We start from the raw sequence: 21,490 nt of genomic DNA on the forward strand, positions 1-21,490 counted from the left end.
CAGCAGTACTGGTACGTACAACCAGCAGCAGTACTGGTACGTACAACCAGTAGTAGTACTGGTACATACAACCAGCAGCAGTACTGGTACATACAACCAGCAGCAGTACTGGGACATACAACCAGCAGTAGTACTGGTACATACAACCAGTAGTAGTACTGGTACATACAACCAGCAGCAGTACAACCAGCAGCAGTACAACCAGCAGCAGTACAACCAGCAGTAGTACAACCAGCAGCAGTACAACCAGCAGTAGTACTGATACATACAACCAGCAGCAGTACTGGTGAGTACAACCAGCAGTAGTACTGGTGAGTACAACCAGCAGTAGTACTGGTACATACAACCAGCAGTAGTACTGGTACATACAACCAGTAGTAGTACTGGTACATACAACCAGCAGCAGTACTGGCACATACAACCAGCAGCAGTACTGGTACATACAACCAGTAGTAGTACTGGTACATACAACCAGCAGCAGTACGGGTACATACAACCAGCAGTAGTACTGGTGAGTACAACCAGCAGTAGTACTCGTACATACAACCAGCAGTAGTACTGGTACATACAACCAGCAGTAGTACTGGTGAGTACAACCAGCATCAGTACTGGTGAGTACAACCAGCAGTAGTACTGGTACATACAACCAGCAGTAGTACTGGTACATACAACCAGCAGTAGTACTGGTACATACAACCAGCAGTAGTACTGGTACATACAACCAGCAGTAGTGCTGGTGAGTACAACCAGCAGCAGTACTGGTACATACAACCAGCAGTAGTACTGGTGAGTACAACCAGCAGCAGTACTGGTACATACAACCAGCAGTAGTACTGGTACATACAACCAGCAGTAGTACTGGTACATACAACCAGCAGCAGTACTGGTACGTACAACCAGCAGCAGTACTGGTACATACAACCAGCAGTAGTACTGGTACATACAACCAGCAGCAGTACTGGTACATACAACCAGCAGCAGTACTGGTACATACAACCAGCAGTAGTACTGGTACATACAACCAGCAGTAGTACTGGTACATACAACCAGCAGTAGTACTGGTACATACAACCAGCAGTAGTACTGGTGAGTACAACCAGCAGCAGTACTGGTACGTACAACCAGCAGCAGTACTGGTACATACAACCAGTAGTAGTACTGGTACATACAACCAGCAGCAGTACAACCAGCAGCAGTAGAACCAGCAGCAGTACAACCAGCAGTAGTACAACCAGCAGCAGTACAACCAGCAGTAGTACTGATACATACAACCAGCAGCAGTACTGGTGAGTACAACCAGCAGTAGTACTGGTGAGTACAACCAGCAGTAGTACTGGTACATACAACCAGCAGTAGTACTGGTACATACAACCAGCAGTAGTACTGGTACATACAACCAGCAGCAGTACTGGTGAGTACAACCAGCAGCAGTACTGGTACGTACAACCAGTGGTAGTACTGGTACATACAACCAGCAGCAGTACTGGCACATACAACCAGCAGCAGTACTGGTACATACAACCAGTAGTAGTACTGGTACATACAACCAGCAGCAGTACGGGTACATACAACCAGCAGTAGTACTGGTGAGTACAACCAGCAGTAGTACTGGTACATACAACCAGCAGTAGTACTGGTACATACAACCAGCAGTTGTACTGGTACATACAACCAGCAGTAGTACTGGTGAGTACAACCAGCAGCAGTACTGGTGAGTACAACCAGCAGTAGTACTGGTACATACAACCAGCAGTAGTACTGGTGAGTACAACCAGCAGCAGTACTGGTACATACAACCAGCAGTAGTACTGGTGAGTACAACCAGCAGCAGTACTGGTACATACAACCAGCAGTAGTACTGGTACATACAACCAGCAGTAGTACTGGTACATACAACCAGCAGCAGTACTGGTACATACAACCAGCAGCAGTACTGGTACATACAACCAGCAGTAGTACTGGTGAGTACAACCAGCAGTAGTACTGGTACATACAACCAGCAGCAGTACTGGTACATACAACCAGCAGTAGTACTGGTGAGTACAACCAGCAGAACCATTACTTAAAGATCCACGTCACTGTGCCGATATGTGTACTAAAACACAGGGTCTTCTTCTGTCACTGTCTAACTGGTCAATGTGCATCTTGCTAGCTGTCACTCAAATGGCGAGGGACTGGAACTCCTGTTGCTAGGGGGCCGGCCCACGGGACCCCAGCTTGCCGTACTCAAAATGACACCACAGAAAACAGTCACTTTTAAACCAGGGAGTTTGTGGTTAATTGAGGTAAAACAGTAATTCTGCTCATAAGTTATTTATGTATGAACTACACATTGACACATTCAGCCCAAAGTGGGACGTTTAAAAAAAAAAATACTCATGTAGTCGCCAAGGTTCCAGGGAATGTCTTTAATCAATTCCGTTTTGGGTTACTGTGAGACTGAGATACAGACGGTCAGACAGACACCCTCCTGTACTCCCTGTTCCCTGGCCACGCACGCCTCCCAACTCAATCATCAAGTTTGCTGACGACACAACAGTGGTAGGCCTGATTAGCGACGAGACCCCTTGGCGGAGTGGTGCCAGGAAATGAACCTCCCTCAATGTCAACAAAAGGAATTAGCTGATTGTGGACAACAGGAGACTATAGCCACCGCCTGTTCACACCGCTATCATCCAGAAGACGGACACGGTACAGGTGCATCAAAGCTGGGACAGAGAGACTGAAAAACAGCTTCTATCTCCAGGCCATCAGACTGTTAAACAGTCATCACTAGCCAGCCTCCGACCAGTACCCTGCCCTGAACCTTAGTTACTGTTACTAGCCAGCCTCCACCCAGTACCCTGCCCTGAACCTTAGTTACTGTTACTAGCCAGCCTCCACCCAGTACCCTGCCCTGAACTATAGTTACTGTTACTAGCCAGCCTCCACCCAGTACCCTGCCCTGAACCTTAGTCACTGTTACTAGCCTCCACCCAGTACCCTGCCCTGAACCTTAGTTACTGTTACTAGCCAGCCTCCACCCAGTACCCTGCCCTGAACCTTAGTCACTGTTACTAGCCAGCCTCCGACCAGTACCCTGCCCTGAACCTTAGTGACTGTTACTAGCCAGCCTCCACCCAGTACCCTGCCCTGAACCTTAGTTACTGTTACTAGCCAGCCTCCACCCAGTACCCTGCCCTGAACCTTAGTAACTGTTACTAGCCTCCACCCAGTACCCTGCCCTGAACCTTAGTTACTGTTACTAGCCAGCCTCCACCCAGTACCCTGCCCTGAACCTTAGTTACTGTTACTAGCCTGCCTCCACCCAGTACCCTGCCCTGAACCTTAGTTACTGTTACTAGCCGGCTACCACCCAGTACCCTGCCCTGAACCTTACTCACTGTTACTAGCCAGCCTCCACCCAGTACCCTGCCCTGAACCTTAGTCACTGTTACTAGCCAGCCGCCACCCAGTACCCTGCCCTGAACCTTAGTTACTGTTACTAGCCAGCCTCCACCCAGTACCCTGCCCTGAACCTTAGTTACTGTTACTAGCCTCCACCCAGTACCCTGCCCTGAACCTTAGTTACTGTTACTAGCCAGCTACCACCCAGTACCCTGCCCTGAACCTTAGTTACTGTTACTAGCCAGCCTCCACCAGTACCCTGCCCTGAACCTTAGTTACTGTTACTAGCCTCCACCCAGTACCCTGCCCTGAACCTTAGTTACTGTTACTAGCCTCCACCCAGTACCCTGCCCTGAACCTTAGTTACTGTCACTAGCCTCCACCCAGTACCCTGCCCTGAACCTTAGTTACTGTTACCAGCCTCCACCCAGTACCCTGCCCTGAACCTTAGTTACTGTTACTAGCCAGCCTCCACCCAGTACCCTGCCCTGAATCTTAGTTACTGTTACTAGCCAGCCTCCACCCAGTACCCTGCCCTGAACCTTAGTTACTGTTACTAGCCAGCCTCCACCCAGTACCCTGCCCTGAACCTTAGTTACTGTTACTAGCCTCCACCCAGTACCCTGCACTGAACCTTAGTGACTGTTACTAGCTTGCCTCCGACCAGTACCCTGCCCTGAACCTTAGTTACTGTTACTAGCCTCCACCCAGTACCCTGCCCTGAACCTTAGTTACTGTTACTAGCCTCCACCCAGTACCCTGCCCTGAACCTTAGTAACTGTTACTAGCCTCCACCCAGTACCCTGCCCTGAACCTTAGTTACTGTTACTAGCCTCCACCCAGTACCCTGCCCTGAACCTTAGTTACTGTTACTAGCCTCCACCCAGTACCCTGCCCTGAACCTTAGTTACTGTCACTAGCCTCCACCCAGTACCCTGCCCTGAACCTTAGTTACTGTTACCAGCCAGCCTCCACCCAGTACCCTGCCCTGAACCTTAGTTACTGTTACTAGCCAGCCTCCACCCAGTACCCTGCCCTGAACCTTAGTGACTGTTACTAGCCAGCTACCACCCAGTACCCTGCCCTGAACCTTAGTTACTGTTACTAGCCAGCCTCCACCCAGTACCCTGCCCTGAACCTTAGTCACTGTTACTAGCCTCCACCCAGTACCCTGCCCTGAACCTTAGTTACTGTTACTAGCCAGCCTCCGACCAGTACCCTGCCCTGAACCTTAGTTACTGGTACTAGCCAGCCTCCACCCAGTACCCTGCCCTGAACCTTAGTCACTGTTACTAGCCTGCTACCACCCAGTACCCTCCCCTGAACCTTAGTTACTGTTACTAGCCAGCCTCCGACCAGTACCCTGCCCTGAACGTTAGTTGCTGTTACTAGCCAGCTACCACCCAGTACCCTGCCCTGAACCTTAGTTACTGTTACTAGCCAGCCTCCACCCAGTACCCTGCCCTGAACCTTAGTTACTGTTACTAGCCAGCCTCCACCCAATACCCTGCCCTGAACCTTAGTTACTGTTACTAGCCGGCCTCCACCCAGTACCCTGCCCTGAACCTTAGTTACTGTTACTAGCCGGCCTCCACCCAGTACCCTGCCCTGAACCTTAGTTACTGTTACTAGCCGGCCTCCACCCAGTACCCTGCCCTGAACCTTAGTTACTGTTACTAGCCGGCTACCACCCAGTACCCTGCCCTGAACCTTAGTTACTGTTACTAGCCGGCCTCCACCCAGTACCCTGCCCTGAACCTTAGTTACTGTTACTAGCCGGCCTCCACCCAGTACCCTGCCCTGAACCTTAGTTACTGTTACTAGCCTGCTACCACCCAGTACCCTGCCCTGAACCTTAGTTACTGTTACTAGCCGGCTACCACCCAGTACCCTGCCCTGAACCTTAGTTACTGTTACTAGCCGGCCTCCACCCAGTACCCTGCCCTGAACCTTAGTTACTGTTACTAGCCAGCCTCCACCCAGTACCCTGCCCTGAACCTTAGTTACTGTTACTAGCTAGCCTCCACCCAGTACCCTGCCCTGAACCTTAGTGACTGTTACTAGCCTCCACCCAGTACCCTGCCCTGAACCTTAGTGACTGTTACTAGCCAGCCTCCACCCAGTACCCTGCCCTGAACCTTAGTGACTGTTACTAGCCAGCCTCCACCCAGTACCCTGCCCTGAACCTTAGTCACTATTACTAGCCAGCCTCCACCCAGTACCCTGCCCTGAACCTTAGTTACTGTTACTAGCCGGCTACCACCCAGTACCCTGCCCTGAACCTTAGTTACTGTTACTAGCCTGCCTCCACCCAGTACCCTGCCCTGAATCTTAGTTACTGTTACTAGCCGGCTACCACCCAGTACCCTGCCCTGAACTTTAGTTACTGTTACTAGCCGGCTACCACCCAGTACCCTGCCCTGAACCTTAGAGACTGCTGCCCTATGTACATAGATATGGAACACTGGCCACTTTTTTACTAATGTTTACATACTGTTTTACCGACTTCATATGTACAGTTGAAGTTGGAAGTTTACATACACTTAGGTTGGAGTCATTAAAACTCGTTTTAAACCACTCCACTAATTTCTTGTTAATTAACTATAGATTTGGCAAGTTGGTTAGGACATCTACTTTGTGCGTGACACAAGTAATTTTTCCAGCAATTGTTTACAGACAGATTATTTCACCTATAATTCACTGTATCACAATTCCAGTGGGTCAGAAGTTTAGATACACTAAGTTGACTGGGCCTTTAAACAGCTTGGAAAATTCCAGAAAATTATGTCATGGCTTTAGAAGCTTCTGATAGACTAATTGACATCATTTGAGTAAATTGGAGGTGTACCTGTGGATGTAATTCAAGGCCTACCTTCAAACTCAGTGCCTCTTTGCTTGACATCATGGGAAAATCAAAAGAAATCAGCCAAGACCTCAGACAAAAAATTGTAGACCTCCACAAGTCTGGTTCATCCTTGGGAGCAATTTACAAAAGCCTAAAGGTACCACGTTCATCTGTACAAACAATAGTACGCAAGTATAAACACCATGGGACCATGTAGCCCGTCTGGTGTTCAACCTTCCCAAGTTCTCTCACGTCACCCCGCTCCTCCGCTCTCTCCACTGGCTTCCAGTTGAAGCTCGCATCCGCTACAAGACCATGGTGCTTGCCTACGGAGCTGTGAGGGGAACGGCACCTCCGTACCTTCAGGCTCTGATCAGGCCCTACACCCAAACAAGGGCACTGCGTTCATCCACCTCTGGCCTGCTGGCCCCCCTACCTCTGAGGAAGCACGGTTCCCGCTCAGCCCAGTCCAAACTGTTCGCTGCTCTGGCACCCCAATGGTGGAACATGCTCCCTCACGACGCCAGGACAGCGGAGTCAATCACCACCTTCCGGAGACACCTGAAACCCCACCTCTTTAAGGAATACCTGGGATAGGATAAAGTAATCCTTCTAACCCCCCCCCCCCTTAAAAGATTTAGATGCACTATTGTAAAGTGGTTGTTCCACTGGATATCATAAGGTGAATGCACCAATTTGTAAGTCGCTCTGGATAAGAGCGTCTGCTAAATGACGTAAATGTAAATGTAATACCGCTCAGGAAGGAGACGCGTTCTGTCTCTTAGAGATGAACGTACTTTGGTGCGAAAAGTGCAAATCAATCCCAGAACAACAACAAAGGACCTTGTGAAGATGCTGGAGGAAACAGGTACAAAAGTATCTATATCCACAGTAAAACGAGTCCTATATCGACATAACCTGAAAGGCTGCTCAGCAAGGAAGAAGCCACTGCTCCAAAACCGCCATAAAAAAGCCAGACTACAGTCTGCATCTGCACATGGGGATAAAGATCGTACTTTTTGGAGAAATGTCCTCTGGTCTGATGAAACAAAAATTGAACTGTTTGGCCATAATGACCATCGTTATGTTTGGAGGAAAAAGGGGGAGGCTTGCAAGCTGAAGAACACCATCCCAACCATGAAGCACGGGGGTGGCAGCATCATGTTGTGGGGGTGCTTTGCTGCAGGAGGGACTGGTGCACTTCACAAAATAGATGGCATCATGAGGAAGCGGAAATTATGTGGATAAATTGAAGCAACTTCTCAAGACATAAGTCAGGAAGTTGGTCTCAAATGGGTCTTCCAAATGGACAATGACCCCAAGCATACTTCCAAAGTTGTGGCAAAATGGCTTAAGGACAACAAAGTCAAGGTATTGGAGTGACCATCACAAAGCCCTGACCTCAATCCCATAGAACATTTGTGGGCAGAACTGATAAAGCGTGTGCGAGCAAGGAGGCCTACAAACCTGACTCAGTTACACCAGCTCTGTCATGAGGAATGGGCCAAAATTCACCCAACTTATTGTGGAAGGCTACCCAAAACGTTTGACCCAAGGCAATGCTACCAAATACATTTTAGTCATTTAGCAGACGCTCTTATCCAGAGCGACTTACAGTAGTGAATGCATACATTTCATAAAAAATTTCCCCCCCGTACTGGGTCCCCCGTGGGAATCGAACCCACGACCCTGGCATTGCAAACACCATGCTCTACCAACTGAGCCACATGGGACATGTTGAGTGTATGTAAACTTCTGACCCACTGGGAATGTGATGAACGAAATTAAAGCTGAAATACATCATTCTCTCTACTATTTTCAGACATTTCACATTCTTAAAATAGAGTGGTGAGGCTAACTGACCTTAAACAGGGAATTTTTACTAGGATTAAATTTCAGGAATTGTGAAAAACTGAGTTTAAATGTGTATGTAAACTTCCAACTTCAACTGTATATACTGTATTCTAGTCCTGGCTCATCCTATATAACTACTGCTGTCCACTTCATATGTATATACTGTATTCTAGTCCTGGTTCATCCTATATAACTACTGCTGTCCACTTCATATGTATATACTGTATTCTATATAACTGCTGCTGTCCACTTCATATGTATATACTGTATTCTAGTCCTGGTTCATCCTATATAACTACTGCTGTCTACTTCATATGTATATACTGTATTCTATATAACTACTGCTGTCCACTTCATATGTATATACTGTATTCTAGTCCTGGCTCATCCTATATAACTACTGCTGTCCACTTCATATGTATATACCCTATTCTAGTCCTGGTTCATCCTATATAACTACTGCTGTCCAATTCATATGTATATACTGTATTCTATATAACTACTGCTGTCCACTTCATATGTATATACTGTATTCTAGTCCTGGTTCATCCTATATAACTACTGCTGTCCACTTCATATGTATATACCCTATTCTAGTCCTGGTTCATCCTATATAACTACTGCTGTCCACTTCATTTGTATATACTGTATTCTATATAACTGCTGCTGTCCACTTCATATGTATATACTGTATTCTATATAACTACTGCTGTCTACTTCATTTGTATATACTGTATTCTATATAACTGCTGCTGTCCACTTCATATGTATATACTGTATTCTATATAACTACTGCTGTCTACTTCATATGTATATACTGTATTCTATATAACTACTGCTGTCCACTTCATATGTATATACTGTATTCTAGTCATGGTTCATCCTATATAACTACTGCTGTCCACTTCATATGTATATACTGTATTCTATATAACTACTGCTGTCTACTTCATATGTATATACTGTATTCTATATAACTACTGCTGTCCACTTCATATGTATATACTGTATTCTAGTCATGGTTCATTCTATATAACTACTACTGTCCACATCTTTTCTATTCATATATATATATATATAAAATCCGGATTTATATAATTGCTCATTCTAATATTTCAGAGTTCCTTCCATTTTACTTTTTGGATCATGTGCGTATCAGTGGAGGCTCCTAATAATGGCCGGAACGGAACAAACGGAATGGCATCAAACACCTGGAAACGTGTTTGATCTATTTGATTCCATTCCACTGATCCGCTCCATTCCTTACCACGAGCCCGTCCTCCCCAGTTAAGGTACCACCAACCCACTGTGGTGCGTATTGCTCGGTATTATTACTGCACTGTCGGAGTAATAATTATTACCTGACGGAGAAGGCCGACATCTTAAGAGTTTCAACCTGCTATTGACTTTTTATCGTGTTTTATCAAAGTTCATACTAGTATCACAAAGCCTTGACATTGACAAGATGGCCGCCGGACAGGGTTGGAATAACTATTTAAAACGCCAAGCACTTCTGGACATCAGACCGACAGTTACTGAACCTCCTTTTTCGACTTTGAATACGACATTCAACTCCAATTGTTCCACTGTTCATACCGGACCCTATTCCTTTGTTCTACCAAAACACAGCATGCGTAGACGTGTGAGACGAGGTGGAGTCCTGGTGAAATTGAGGTGAAGAGAAAACCGAACGGCGCTCCCCTCCGTTCTATTGGCCAAAATGCCCAGTCACTGGAGAATAAGATGGATGAGTTTTTTTTGTTTCGAGAGTCTCCTATCAGAGTGACTTGATAATACTGCCATATTACGTCTTCCTGAAACGTGGCTGGATGATGACGCTATGCACGTAGTACTCGGTGGATTCTCCATGCAGAGGCAGGATTGTACAGCAGCTTCGGGGAAGTCGAAAGGAGAGGGAGTGTGGTAAATTACAGATCCTTTTATCTACCAAGAGTTCGTAATTATCACGGCTGTCTACATTCCACCAGAAGCCAACACCACTCTGGCACTCAAATCAACTGTATGGGGCCATGAAACAAACAGGAAACCGCTCACCCAGAGACTCCGTTTCTGCTGGGCGGAGTCTTAAAACCGTAACTACCTCACTTCTACCAACATGTCTCCTGCTCCACTAGGTGTGATACAATTCTAGACCACTTTTATTCTACCCACAGAAACGCGTACAAGGCCCTCCCTTCGGCACATCTGACCATGACTCCATTCTCCTGTTTACAAACAAAAGCTCAAACAGGAAGTACCAGTGATGTGCCCAATACGGAAGTGGTTTGATGAAGCAGACGCGAGGGCGACACCAATTCAACCCTGAGAAATTTCAGAACTCAAGAACTGGGATACCTGTGTCAACACCTACTACCAGCTAGCTAGGTTGCAATGGAGCCCGCTTGGCCTGGAATAACTAATGAACGTTTCCAGTGCTGTAGAAGCTGTGTTTTATTACGAGACAATATTGACAATCCAGAGTTCCAATGCGGTAATTGTTTGCTAGCGGATTGGCAAATTTCCTGCAAATTGAGAAATCATGTGACTAAACTGAATAAAAAGAAGAAGAAACTACACTATGAAACAAAGATAAATGATATAAAGAATGATAGTAAAAAGGCTTTGGAGCCCCTTAAATGACATTTTGGGCAAAAAGGCAAACTCTGCTCCATCATTCACTGAGATGGCTCATTCATCACAAAATTCACTGATATTACCAACTACTTTTAATTATTTTTTAATTGGTAAGACTAGCAAACTTAGGCATGACATGCCAGCAAAAAACGCTGACACTACACATCCAAGTATAACTGACCAAATTATGAAAGTCAAGCATTGTAATTTTGAATTCCTTATGAACAATGACAAGCCACCAGAGTCTGACAATCTGGATGGAATTTGTTTTAGGATAATAGCAGACGATATTGCCACTCCTATTTGCCACATCTTCAATTTAAGCCTACTAGAGAGAGCGTGTGCCCTCAGACTTGGAGGGAAGCTAAAGTCATTCTGCTACCCAAGAATAGTAAAGCCCCCTTTACTGGCTCAAATAGCCCACCAATCAGCCTGTTACCAACCCTTAGTTCACTTCTGGAAAGAATGGTGTTTGACCAAATACAATGCTATTTTACAGTAAACAAATTGACAACAGACTTTCAGCACACTTATAGGGAAGGACATTCAACAAGCACAGCACTTAAACATATGACATAATGATTGGTTGAGAGAAATTGATGATAAAATGATTCTGGGGGCTGTTTTTGTTAGACTTCAGTGCAGCTTTTGACATTATCAATCATATTCTGCTGCTGGAAAAATGTGTGTTATGGGTTTACATCCCCTGCTACAATGGCTTTACACCCCCTGCTATAATGGCTTTACACCCCCTGCTATAATGGCTTTACACCCCCTGCTATAATGGCTTTACACCCCCTGCTACATTGTGGATAAAGAGTTACCTGTCTAACAGAACACAGAGGGTGTTCTTTAATGGAAGCAAACACGAAGACAGACAGTGTATTCCCTCTATCACCAGACAGAGAGTTATTTTAACTTCACTGTTGTTCCACACTGTATGGAAAACTATATTAGGGAGGGGAGAGAGGAAAAGGAGGGCGGGAGGGGAGAGAGGAGGGAGGGAGGGGAGAGAGGAGGGAGGGAGGGGAGAGGGGGGGGGGGGGAGAGGAGGGAGGTAGGGGAGATGAGGAAAGGGAGCAGCTCCATTGTGCTTACAGGCAGTTATGTTACGTTTATTTCAGTTAGGAGAGAGTGTGACTGAGCTGAGGGTCACGCTGTGACACTTTACACAGTAATGCTGAACACTTTACACTACACGGTAATGCTGTACCCTTGACACTTTACACGGTAATGCTGTACACTACATTACACGGTAATGTTGTACACTTAACACTTTACACGGTAACAACATAATAACCTATGTCCATTACTGACTTTATGCACTGAGCCCACTGAGATAAAGATGAGGCGTTAGCACTAGGAGCTAACAGCTAACATGAGGTTTCATTTTTCAGACCTAGACACTGAAATTAACCCAAAGCAAATTCCTCTGTCTGTATTCTGTCTCTACATGTTGTCAATCACTAGCAGCACCGTATCACCAGGTAACATTCTGAGTGTGTTGTCTAGCAGCACCATATCACCAGGTAACATTCTGAGTGTGTTGTCTAGCAGCACCATATCACCAGGTAACATTCTGAGTGTGTTGTCTAGCAGCACCATATCACCAGGTAACATTCTGAGTGTGTTGTCTAGCAGCACCATATCACCAGGTAACATTCTGGGTGTGTTGTCTAGCAGCACCATATCACCAGGTAACATTCTGAGTGTGTTGTCTAGCAGCACCGTATCACCAGGTAACATTCTGAGTATGTTGTCTAGCAGCACCATATCACCAGGTAACATTCTGAGTGTGTTGTCTAGCAGCACCATATCACCAGGTAACATTCTGAGTGTGTTGTCTAGCAGCACCATATCACCAGGTAACATTCTGAGTGTGTTGTCTAGCAGCACCATATCACCAGGTAACATTCTGAGTGTGTTGTCTAGCAGCACCATATCACCAGGTAACATTCTGAGTGTGTTGTCTAGCAGCACCGTATCACCAGGTAACATTCTGAGTGTGTTGTCTAGCAGCACCATATCACCAGGTAACATTCTGAGTGTGTTGTCTAGCAGCACCATATCACCAGGTAACATTTTGAGTATGTTGTCTAGCAGCACCATATCACCAGGTAACATTTTGAGTGTGTTGTCTAGCAGCACCATATCACCAGGTAACATTTTGAGTATGTTGTCTAGCAGCACCATATCACCAGGTAACATTCTGAGTATGTTGTCTAGCAGCACCATATCACCAGGTAACATTCTGGGTGTGTTGTCTAGCAGCACCATATCACCAGGTAACATTCTGAGTATGTTGTCTAGCAGCACCATATCACCAGGTAACATTCTGAGGATGTTGTCTAGCAGCACCATATCACCAGGTAACATTCTGAGTATGTTGTCTAGCAGCACCATATCACCAGGTAACATTCTGAGTATGTTGTCCAGCAGCACCATATCACCAGGTAACATTCTGAGTATGTTGTCTATCACCAGCAGCACCATATTTGTTTGTATTGGTGCATCCTGATTGGTCTGTGTGTGTTTCCTCAGAGCATTTAGGATGTTGGAGGAGGAGTGTCATGTGGTGTGACAGTGTGGGGGTTCCGGGGCTCACGCATCGGAATGCCACAGGATTCCACGCCGACTCCGCTGCTCGTCTTCCTATTGGCCACGCTGGGATACGGTGAGTGGGAGGGGCTTGAGGGTTTTAGTGCTGGCCTGGAACAAAACTTTGTCACAGGGTTCCACACCGGTGCTCCTCTTCCTATTGGCCACGCTGGAATGGAGCGTCATATCAATCAAATCAAATGTATTTATAAAGCCCTTCTTACATCAGCTGATATCTCAAAGTGCTGTACAGAAACCCAGCCTAAAACCCCAAACAACAAGCAATGCAGGTGTAGAAGCACGGTGGCTAGGAAAAACTCCCTAGAAAGGCCAAAACCTAGGAAGAAACCTAGAGAGGAACCAGGCTATGAGGGGTGACCAGTCCTCTACTGGCTGTGTCAGGTGGAGAGGAACCAGGCTCTGAGGGGTGACCAGTCCTCTACTGGCTGTACTGGGTAGACCAGAGGAACCAGGCTCTGAGGGGTGACCAGTCCTCTACTGGCTGTACTGGGTAGACCAGAGGAACCAGGCTCTGAGGAGTGGACCAGTCCTCTACTGGCTGTACTGGGTAGACCAGAGGAGCCAGGCTCTGAGGGGTGGCCAGTCCTCTACTGGCTGTACTGGGTAGAGAGGAACCAGGCTCTGAGGGGTGGCCAGTCCTCTACTGGCTGTATTGGGTAGACCAGAGAAACCAGGCTCTGAGGGGTGACCAGTCCTCTCCTGGCTGTACTGGGTAGAGAGGAACCAGGCTCTGAGGGGTGACCAGTCCTCTACTGGCTGTACTGGGTAGACCAGAGGAACCAGGCTCTGAGGGGTGACCAGTCCTCTACTGGCTGTACTGGGTAGACCAGAGGAACCAGGCTCTGAGGGGTGACCAGTCCTCTTCTGGCTGTACTGGGTAGACCAGAGGAACCAGGCTCTGAGGGGTGACCAGTCCTCTACTGGCTGTACTGGGTAGACCAGAGGAACCAGGCTCTGAGGGGTGACCAGTCCTCTACTGGCTGTACTGGGTAGACCAGAGGAACCAGGCTCTGAGGGGTGGACCAGTCCTCTACTGGCTGTACTGGGTAGAGAGGAACCAGGCTCTGAGGGGTGACCAGTCCTCTACTGGCTGTACTGGGTAGACCAGAGGAACCAGGCTCTGAGGGGTGGACCAGTCCTCTACTGGCTGTACTGGGTAGAGAGGAACCAGGCTCTGAGGGGTGACCAGTCCTCTACTGGCTGTACTGGGTAGACCAGAGAAACCAGGCTCTGAGGGGTGACCAGTCCTCTACTGGCTGTGCTGGGTGGAGATTATAGCAGGATATGATGCTCGGTAGCAGGATATGATGCTCGGTAGCAGGATATGATGCTCGGTATCAGGATGTGATGCTCAGTAGCAGGATATGATGCTCGGTAGCAGGGTGTGATGCTCGGTATCAGGATGTGATGCTCGGTATCAGGCTATGATGCTCGGTAGCAGGATATGATGCTCGGTAGCAGGATATGATGCTCGGTATCAGACTATGATGCTCGGTAGCAGGCTATGATGCTCGGTATCAGGCTATGATGCTCGTTATCAGGATATGATGCTCGGTAGCAGGATGTGATGCTCGGTAGCAGGATATGATGCTCGGTAGCAGGCTATGATGCTCGGTAGCAGGATGCAAAACAATGAAAATAAATTATGCCGGGTACTGTTTCCTCTTTCCCAAATGTGATCGTTATCAATGTTGTCTTTTTAATGTCCGTGACTTGTAAGTAGATATGTACTTTCTTTGTTTCGCATATTTACCTTTTGACACATGCACTGTGCACACACACACACACACACACACACACTGCATTCAGAAAGTATTAGTCCACATGTTGTTACAGCCTGAATTCATAATGGTTTAAATTGATGTTTCTTCTCACTCATCTACACACAATACCCCATAATGACATCACAATACCCCATAATGACATCACAATACCCCATAATGACATCACAATACCCCATAATGACATCACAATACCCCATAATGACGTCACAATACCCCATAATGACGTCACAATACCCCATAATGACATCACAATACCCCATAATGACATCACAATACCCCATAATGACAAAGTGAAAAGGGTTTTAGAACTTTTTGCAAATATTGTGAAAATGAAATACAGAAATATCTCATTTACATAAGTATTCACACCCAGAGTCAATACATGTTACAATCACCTTTGGCAGCGATTACAGCTGTAAGTCTTTCTGGGTCAGTCTCTAAGAGCTGTGAGTCTTTCTGGGTCAGTCTCTAAGAGCTGTGAGTCTTTCTGGGTCAGTCTCTAAGAGATTTACACACCTGGATTGTACACCATTATATAATTCTTCAAGCTCTGTCTAATTGGTTGTTGATTATTGCTAGACAGCCATTTTCAGGTCTTGTCATAGATTTTCATGCCGATTTAAGTCAAAACTGTAACTAGGTCACTCAGGAACATTCAATGTCATCTTGGTAAGTAACTCCAGTGTAATTTGGCCTTGTGTTTTAGGTTATTGTCCTGCTGAAAGGTGAATTCATCTCCCAGTGTCTGGTGGAAAGCAGACTGAACCAGGTTTTCCTGGCCAAATCTACACTGGAGTTACTTACCAAGACAACATTGAATGTTCCTGAGTGGCCTAGTTACAGTTTTGACTTAAATCAGCTTGAAAATCTATGACAAGACTTGATAATGGCTGTCTAGCAATGATCAACAACCAATTAGACAGAGCTTGAAGAATTAAAAAAATAATAATGGGTAAATGTTGCACAATCCAGGTGTGTAAAGCTCTTAGAGACCCAGAAAGACTCCCAGCTCTTAGAGACCCAGAAAGACTCCCAGCTCTTAGAGACTGACCCAGAAAGACTCCCAGCTCTTAGAGACTGACCCAGAAAGACTCCCAGCTCTTAGAGACTCACAGCCAGAAAGACTCCCAGCTCTTAGAGACTGACCCAGAAAGACTCCCAGCTCTTAGAGACTGACCCAGAAAGACTCCCAGCTCTTAGAGACTGACCCATAACGACTCCCAGCTCTTAGAGAATTACCCAGAAAGACTCACAGCTCTTAGAGACTGACCCAGAAAGACTCCCAGCTCTTAGAGACTGACCCAGAAAGACTCCCAGCTCTTAGAGACCCAGAAAGACTCCCAGCTCTTAGAGACCCAGAAAGACTCCCAGCTCTTAGAGACCCAGAAAGACTCCCAGCTCTTAGAGACTGACCCAGAAAGACTCCCAGCTCTTAGAGACTCACAGCCAGAAAGACTCCCAGCTCTTAGAGACTGACCCAGAAAGACTCCCAGCTCTTAGAGACTTACCCAGAGAGACTCCCAGCTCTTAGAGAATTACCCAGAGAGACTCCCAGCTCTTAGAGAACTACCCAGAGAGACTCCCAGCTCTTAGAGAATTACCCAGAGAGACTCCCAGCTCTTAGAGAATTACCCAGAGAGACTCCCAGCTCTTAGAGAATTACCCAGAAAGACTCCCAGCTCTTAGAGACTGACCCAGAAAGACTCCCAGCTCTTAGAGACTGACCCAGAAAGACTCCCAGCTCTTAGAGACTGACCCAGAAAGACTCCCAGCTCTTAGAGACTGACCCAGAAAGACTCACAGCTCTTAGAGACTGACCCAGAAAGACTCACAGCTCTTAGAGACTGACCCAGAAAGACTCACAGCTGTAATGGCTGCCAAAGGTGATTCTAACATGTATTGACTCAGAGGGTTGAATACTTAAAGTTAAGATATGTATGCATACACACACACACGCACGCACGCACGCACGCATGCATGCACACACTTAGGTTGGTGTGATTTAAAACTCATTTTTCAACCACTCCACAAATTTCTTGTTAAAACTATAGTTTTGGCAAGTCGGTTAGGACATCTACTTTGTGCGTGACAAGTCATTTTTCCAACAATTGTTTACAGACAGATTATTTCACTGTATCACAATTCCAGTGGGTCAGAAGTTTACATACACTAAGTTGACTGTGCCTTTAAACAGCTTGGAAAATTCCAGAAAATTATGTCATGGCTTTAGAAGCTTCTGATAGGCTAATTGACATAATTTGAGTCAATTGGAGGTGTACCTGTGGATGTAATTCAAGGCCTACCTTCAAACTCAGTGCCTCTTTGCTTGACATCATGGGAAAATCTAAAGAAAATAGCCAAGACCTCAGACAAAAAATTGCAGACCTCCACAAGTCTGGTTCATCCTTGGGAGCAATTTCCAAATGCCTGAAGGCACCACGTTCATCTGTACAAACAATAGTACGCAAGTATAAACACCATGGGACCACGCAGCCGTCATACCGCTCAGGAAGGAGACGCGTTCTGTGTCCTAGAGACGAACGTACTTTGGTGCGAAAAAGTGCAAATCAATCCCAGAACAACAGCAAAGGACCTTGTGAAGATGCTGGAGGAAACAGGTAGAAAAGTATCTATATCCACAGTAAAACGAGTCCTATATCGACAACCTGAAAGGCCGCTCAGCAAGGAAGAAGCCACTGCTCCAAAAACCGCCATAAAAAAGCCAGACTACGGTTTGCAACTGGACATGGGGACAAAGATCGTACTTTTTGGAGAAATGTCCTCTGGTCTGATGAAAAAAAAATAGAACTGTTTGGCCATAATGACCATCGTTATGTTTGGAGGAAAAAGGGGGAGGCTTGCAAGCCAAAGAACACCATCCCAACCGTGAAGCACGGGGGTGGCAGCATCATGTTGTGGGGGTGCTTTGCTGCAGGAGGGACTGGTGCACTTCACAAAATAGATGGCATCATGAGGAAGTGAAAATTATGTGGATAAATTGAAGCAACATCTCAAAACATCTGTCAGGAAGTTAAAAGCTTGGTCGCAAATGGGTCTTCCAAATGGACAATGACCCCAAGTTGTGGCAAAATGGCTTAAGGACAACAAAGTCAAGGTATTGATTGGAGTGGCCATCACAAAGCCCTGACATCAATCCTATAGACAATTTGTGGGCAGAACTGAAAAAGTGTGTGCGAGCAAGGTGGCCTACAAACCTGACTCAGTTACACCAGCTCTGTCAGGAGGAATGGGCCAGAATTCACCCAACTTATTGTGGGAAGCTTGTGGAAGGCTACCCGAAACGTTTGACCCAAGTTAAACAATTTAAAGGCAATGCTACCAAATACTAACTGAGTGTATGTAAACTTCTGACCCACTGGGAATGTGATGAAAGAAATAAAAGCTGAATTAAATCATTCTCTCTACTATTATTCTGACATTTCACATTCTTAAAATAAAGTGGTGATCCTAACTGACCTAAGACAGGGAATTTTTACTAGGATTAAATGTCAGGAATTGTGGAAAACTGAGTTTCAATGTATTTGGCTCAGGTGTATGTAAACTTCTGACTTCAACTGTAAATATATACATTAAATGTTGTTTTAACCTTATTTAACTAGGCAAGTCAGTTAAGAACAAATTCTTATTTTCAATGACAGCCTACCAGGGAACAGTGGGTTAACTGCCTTGTTCAGGGGCAGAACGACAGATTTTTACCTTGTCAGCTCGGGGATTCGATCTTGCAACCTTTTACTAGTCCAACGCTCTAACCACTAGGCTACCTGCCACATATGTACATACATATATTACACACACACACACACACACACACACACACACACACACACACACACACACACACACACACACACACACACACACACACACACATACACATATATATATATATATATATATAGATATATATATATATATACTTTTCATTTTAGAATTTTTCTTCTACTTTGACATTACAGTATTTTGTGTAGATCGTTGAAAATAAATAAAGTACAATTAAATCCATTTTAATCCCAATTTGTAACACAACAACATCTGGAAAAAGTCAAGGGGTGTGACTTTCTGAAGGCACATAAACACACAACAAAGTTGATTTCTATAAATACTTTGACTTTTTAAAAAATCTCACTTCTCTTTGTTCTACTCTACCTTTTGCTATTGACGGTTGTCCCAAATGGCACCCTATTCCCTGTGGGTCCTGGTCAAAAGTAGTGCACTAAATAGGGAATAGGGTGCCAATAGGGACATACCTTTTTAGTATGAAGGTCAACCAAACCCATTCAAACCTGCTGAGAGAGGAAAGACCACTGGGACAGGAAATAAAGGGAGGGAGGGAAAGAGAGGAAGGGAGAGGGGGAGAGAGGGGAAGGGAGAGGGGGAGAGAGGGGAAGGGAGAGAGAGAGAGAGAGGGGAAGGGAGAGAGAGAGAGAGGGGAAGGGAGAGAGGGAGAGAGGGGAAGGGAGAGAGAGAGAGAGAGGGGAAGGGAGAGAGAGAGGGGAAGGGAGAGAGGGAGAGAGGGGAAGGGAGAGAGAGAGAGAGAGGGGAAGGGAGAGAGAGAGAGAGGGGAAGGGAGAGAGGGAGAGAGGGGAAGGGAGAGAGAGAGAGAGAGGGGAAGGGAGAGAGAGAGAGGGGAAGGGAGAGAGAGAGAGTGTTGAAGAGATGGGGGAGATGGTTGAAGGGAGGGGCAGTCTGTTCCTCCACCCTCTTCCCTTTGTAGGGTGTGACAGGATGTGACCTATACACAGCGGCATTCACACATCACAATGCCACTGCAGCCCTGTACTACAAAGATACAGAGAGAGACGGACAGAAATAGAGAGAGACAGAGAGGCAGGTAGAGAGAGACAGAGAGGCAGGTAGAGAGAGACACAGAGACAGGTAGAGAGAGACACAGAGACAGGCAGAGAGAGACACAGAGACAGGCAGAGAGAGAGACAGATACAGGCAGAGAGAGAGACAGACGGATACACAGAGACAGGCAGAGACACAGATACACAGACAGGCAGAGAGAGAGAGAGAGAGAGACAGACAGATAAAGAGATGCGGAGACAGACCGAGACAAACTCAGACAGAAAGAGATGCAGAGACATAGAGAGGCAGACAGAGACATAGAGAGGCAGACAGAGACATAGAGAGGCAGACAGAGACATAGAGAGGCAGACAGAGACATAGAGAGGCAGACAGAGACATAGAGAGGCAGACAGAGACATAGAGAGGCAGACCGAGACATAGAGAGGCAGACAGACAGACAAACAAACACAGAGATACCATAATTGATGAAATGGACTAAAATCTACATGATTTTTCTTACTGTCTATCTGCTCCCTTCTCTGACTGTACAGCTATGGCTGGCCTCCACCTGTGGCCCTCCGTCCATGTTGCCCTTAGCAACAGCAGTGTGTTCCTCAACTACGACACCGCAGAGCGCAATGCTTCCTCCGACATCCGGAACATGACCCTAACTCTGGTTGACACGGAAACGAATGCCACCCTGCTCACCAGGACCCTGCCAGCCAACCAATCAGAGGGGAGATTAGGTTAGTGCTCTGGTTTCCACTTGGTTTAACGACATCGTCTGTAGACAACCAGCCTTTTACTTCTTTTTTTTACTGAACGTCAGAGCCGTGTATTTAGCGAGGACATTTGAGGTTTCCTGCATTATTGATGCATTTACGTGAAACTACATTTCATGGCGGCCATGTTGGCTCCCGATGGGCAATATTGACCAATAGCAGTTCACAGAATTTTCTGAATTTGTACAAGATTCCAAATTCTCGTCATGAATGGAGAAATAGAACGCTGTAAAGCGCTAACATTTCATTCATTCTAAAAGCTGGACAAACTCTCTAAATACTGTATATGTACTCTGTTGTAGGAAGCATTTCATTTCATTCTAAAAGCTGGCCCAAACATTTCATTGAACTATGTAAACACTACGCTGTATCCAATATTACAAATACACTTTGATCTGACTTGATTTTAGAGTTCAACTGCTCCTGCTTCCTGTATGCTGGAACGTTCCACTTCCGCCTGGAGCAGATTGACTACGCAACCGCCAATTCTAATGCTAATGCAAATGCTAATGCTAATGCTAGCCTAACGGATAGAGATGGGAATGGGGTTGTTACTACGACGACCACTACTACGACTACTACTGCCACCTGGTGGTGGAGCTCTGAGCTTCAGGTGGAGTGGCCGACCTTTCACATTGCCGTGGACCGAGCCAGCAACCAGTCAGGATCCTTCCAGGTGAGGAGAGGGTCTGTATGTGTGGATGGATGGTTGGTTGTTATAAACTTAATGATAGCCGGAACATAATAGCAGCAATTTATCACCTTTAGGTATCGTT

General features: G+C 46.1%; 1 protein-coding gene across 1 annotated transcript in view; it reads left to right on the forward strand.

The window, feature by feature from the left end:
• The window catches only part of thsd1 (thrombospondin, type I, domain containing 1), a 51,714-nt gene that overhangs the window by 12,639 nt on the left and 17,585 nt on the right, over positions 1–21,490 (forward strand). The window contains exons 2-4 of the mRNA XM_029770398.1: positions 13,262–13,394; positions 20,484–20,678; positions 21,125–21,390. Coding sequence (XP_029626258.1) covers positions 13,334–13,394; positions 20,484–20,678; positions 21,125–21,390 — 522 coding nt within the window. The 5' untranslated portion in view covers positions 13,262–13,333. The remainder of the gene's footprint in view (positions 1–13,261; positions 13,395–20,483; positions 20,679–21,124; positions 21,391–21,490) is intronic.

Source organism: Salmo trutta, chromosome 12, assembly GCF_901001165.1.
Source record: "Salmo trutta chromosome 12, fSalTru1.1, whole genome shotgun sequence".
Lineage (NCBI taxonomy): Eukaryota > Metazoa > Chordata > Actinopteri > Salmoniformes > Salmonidae > Salmo > Salmo trutta.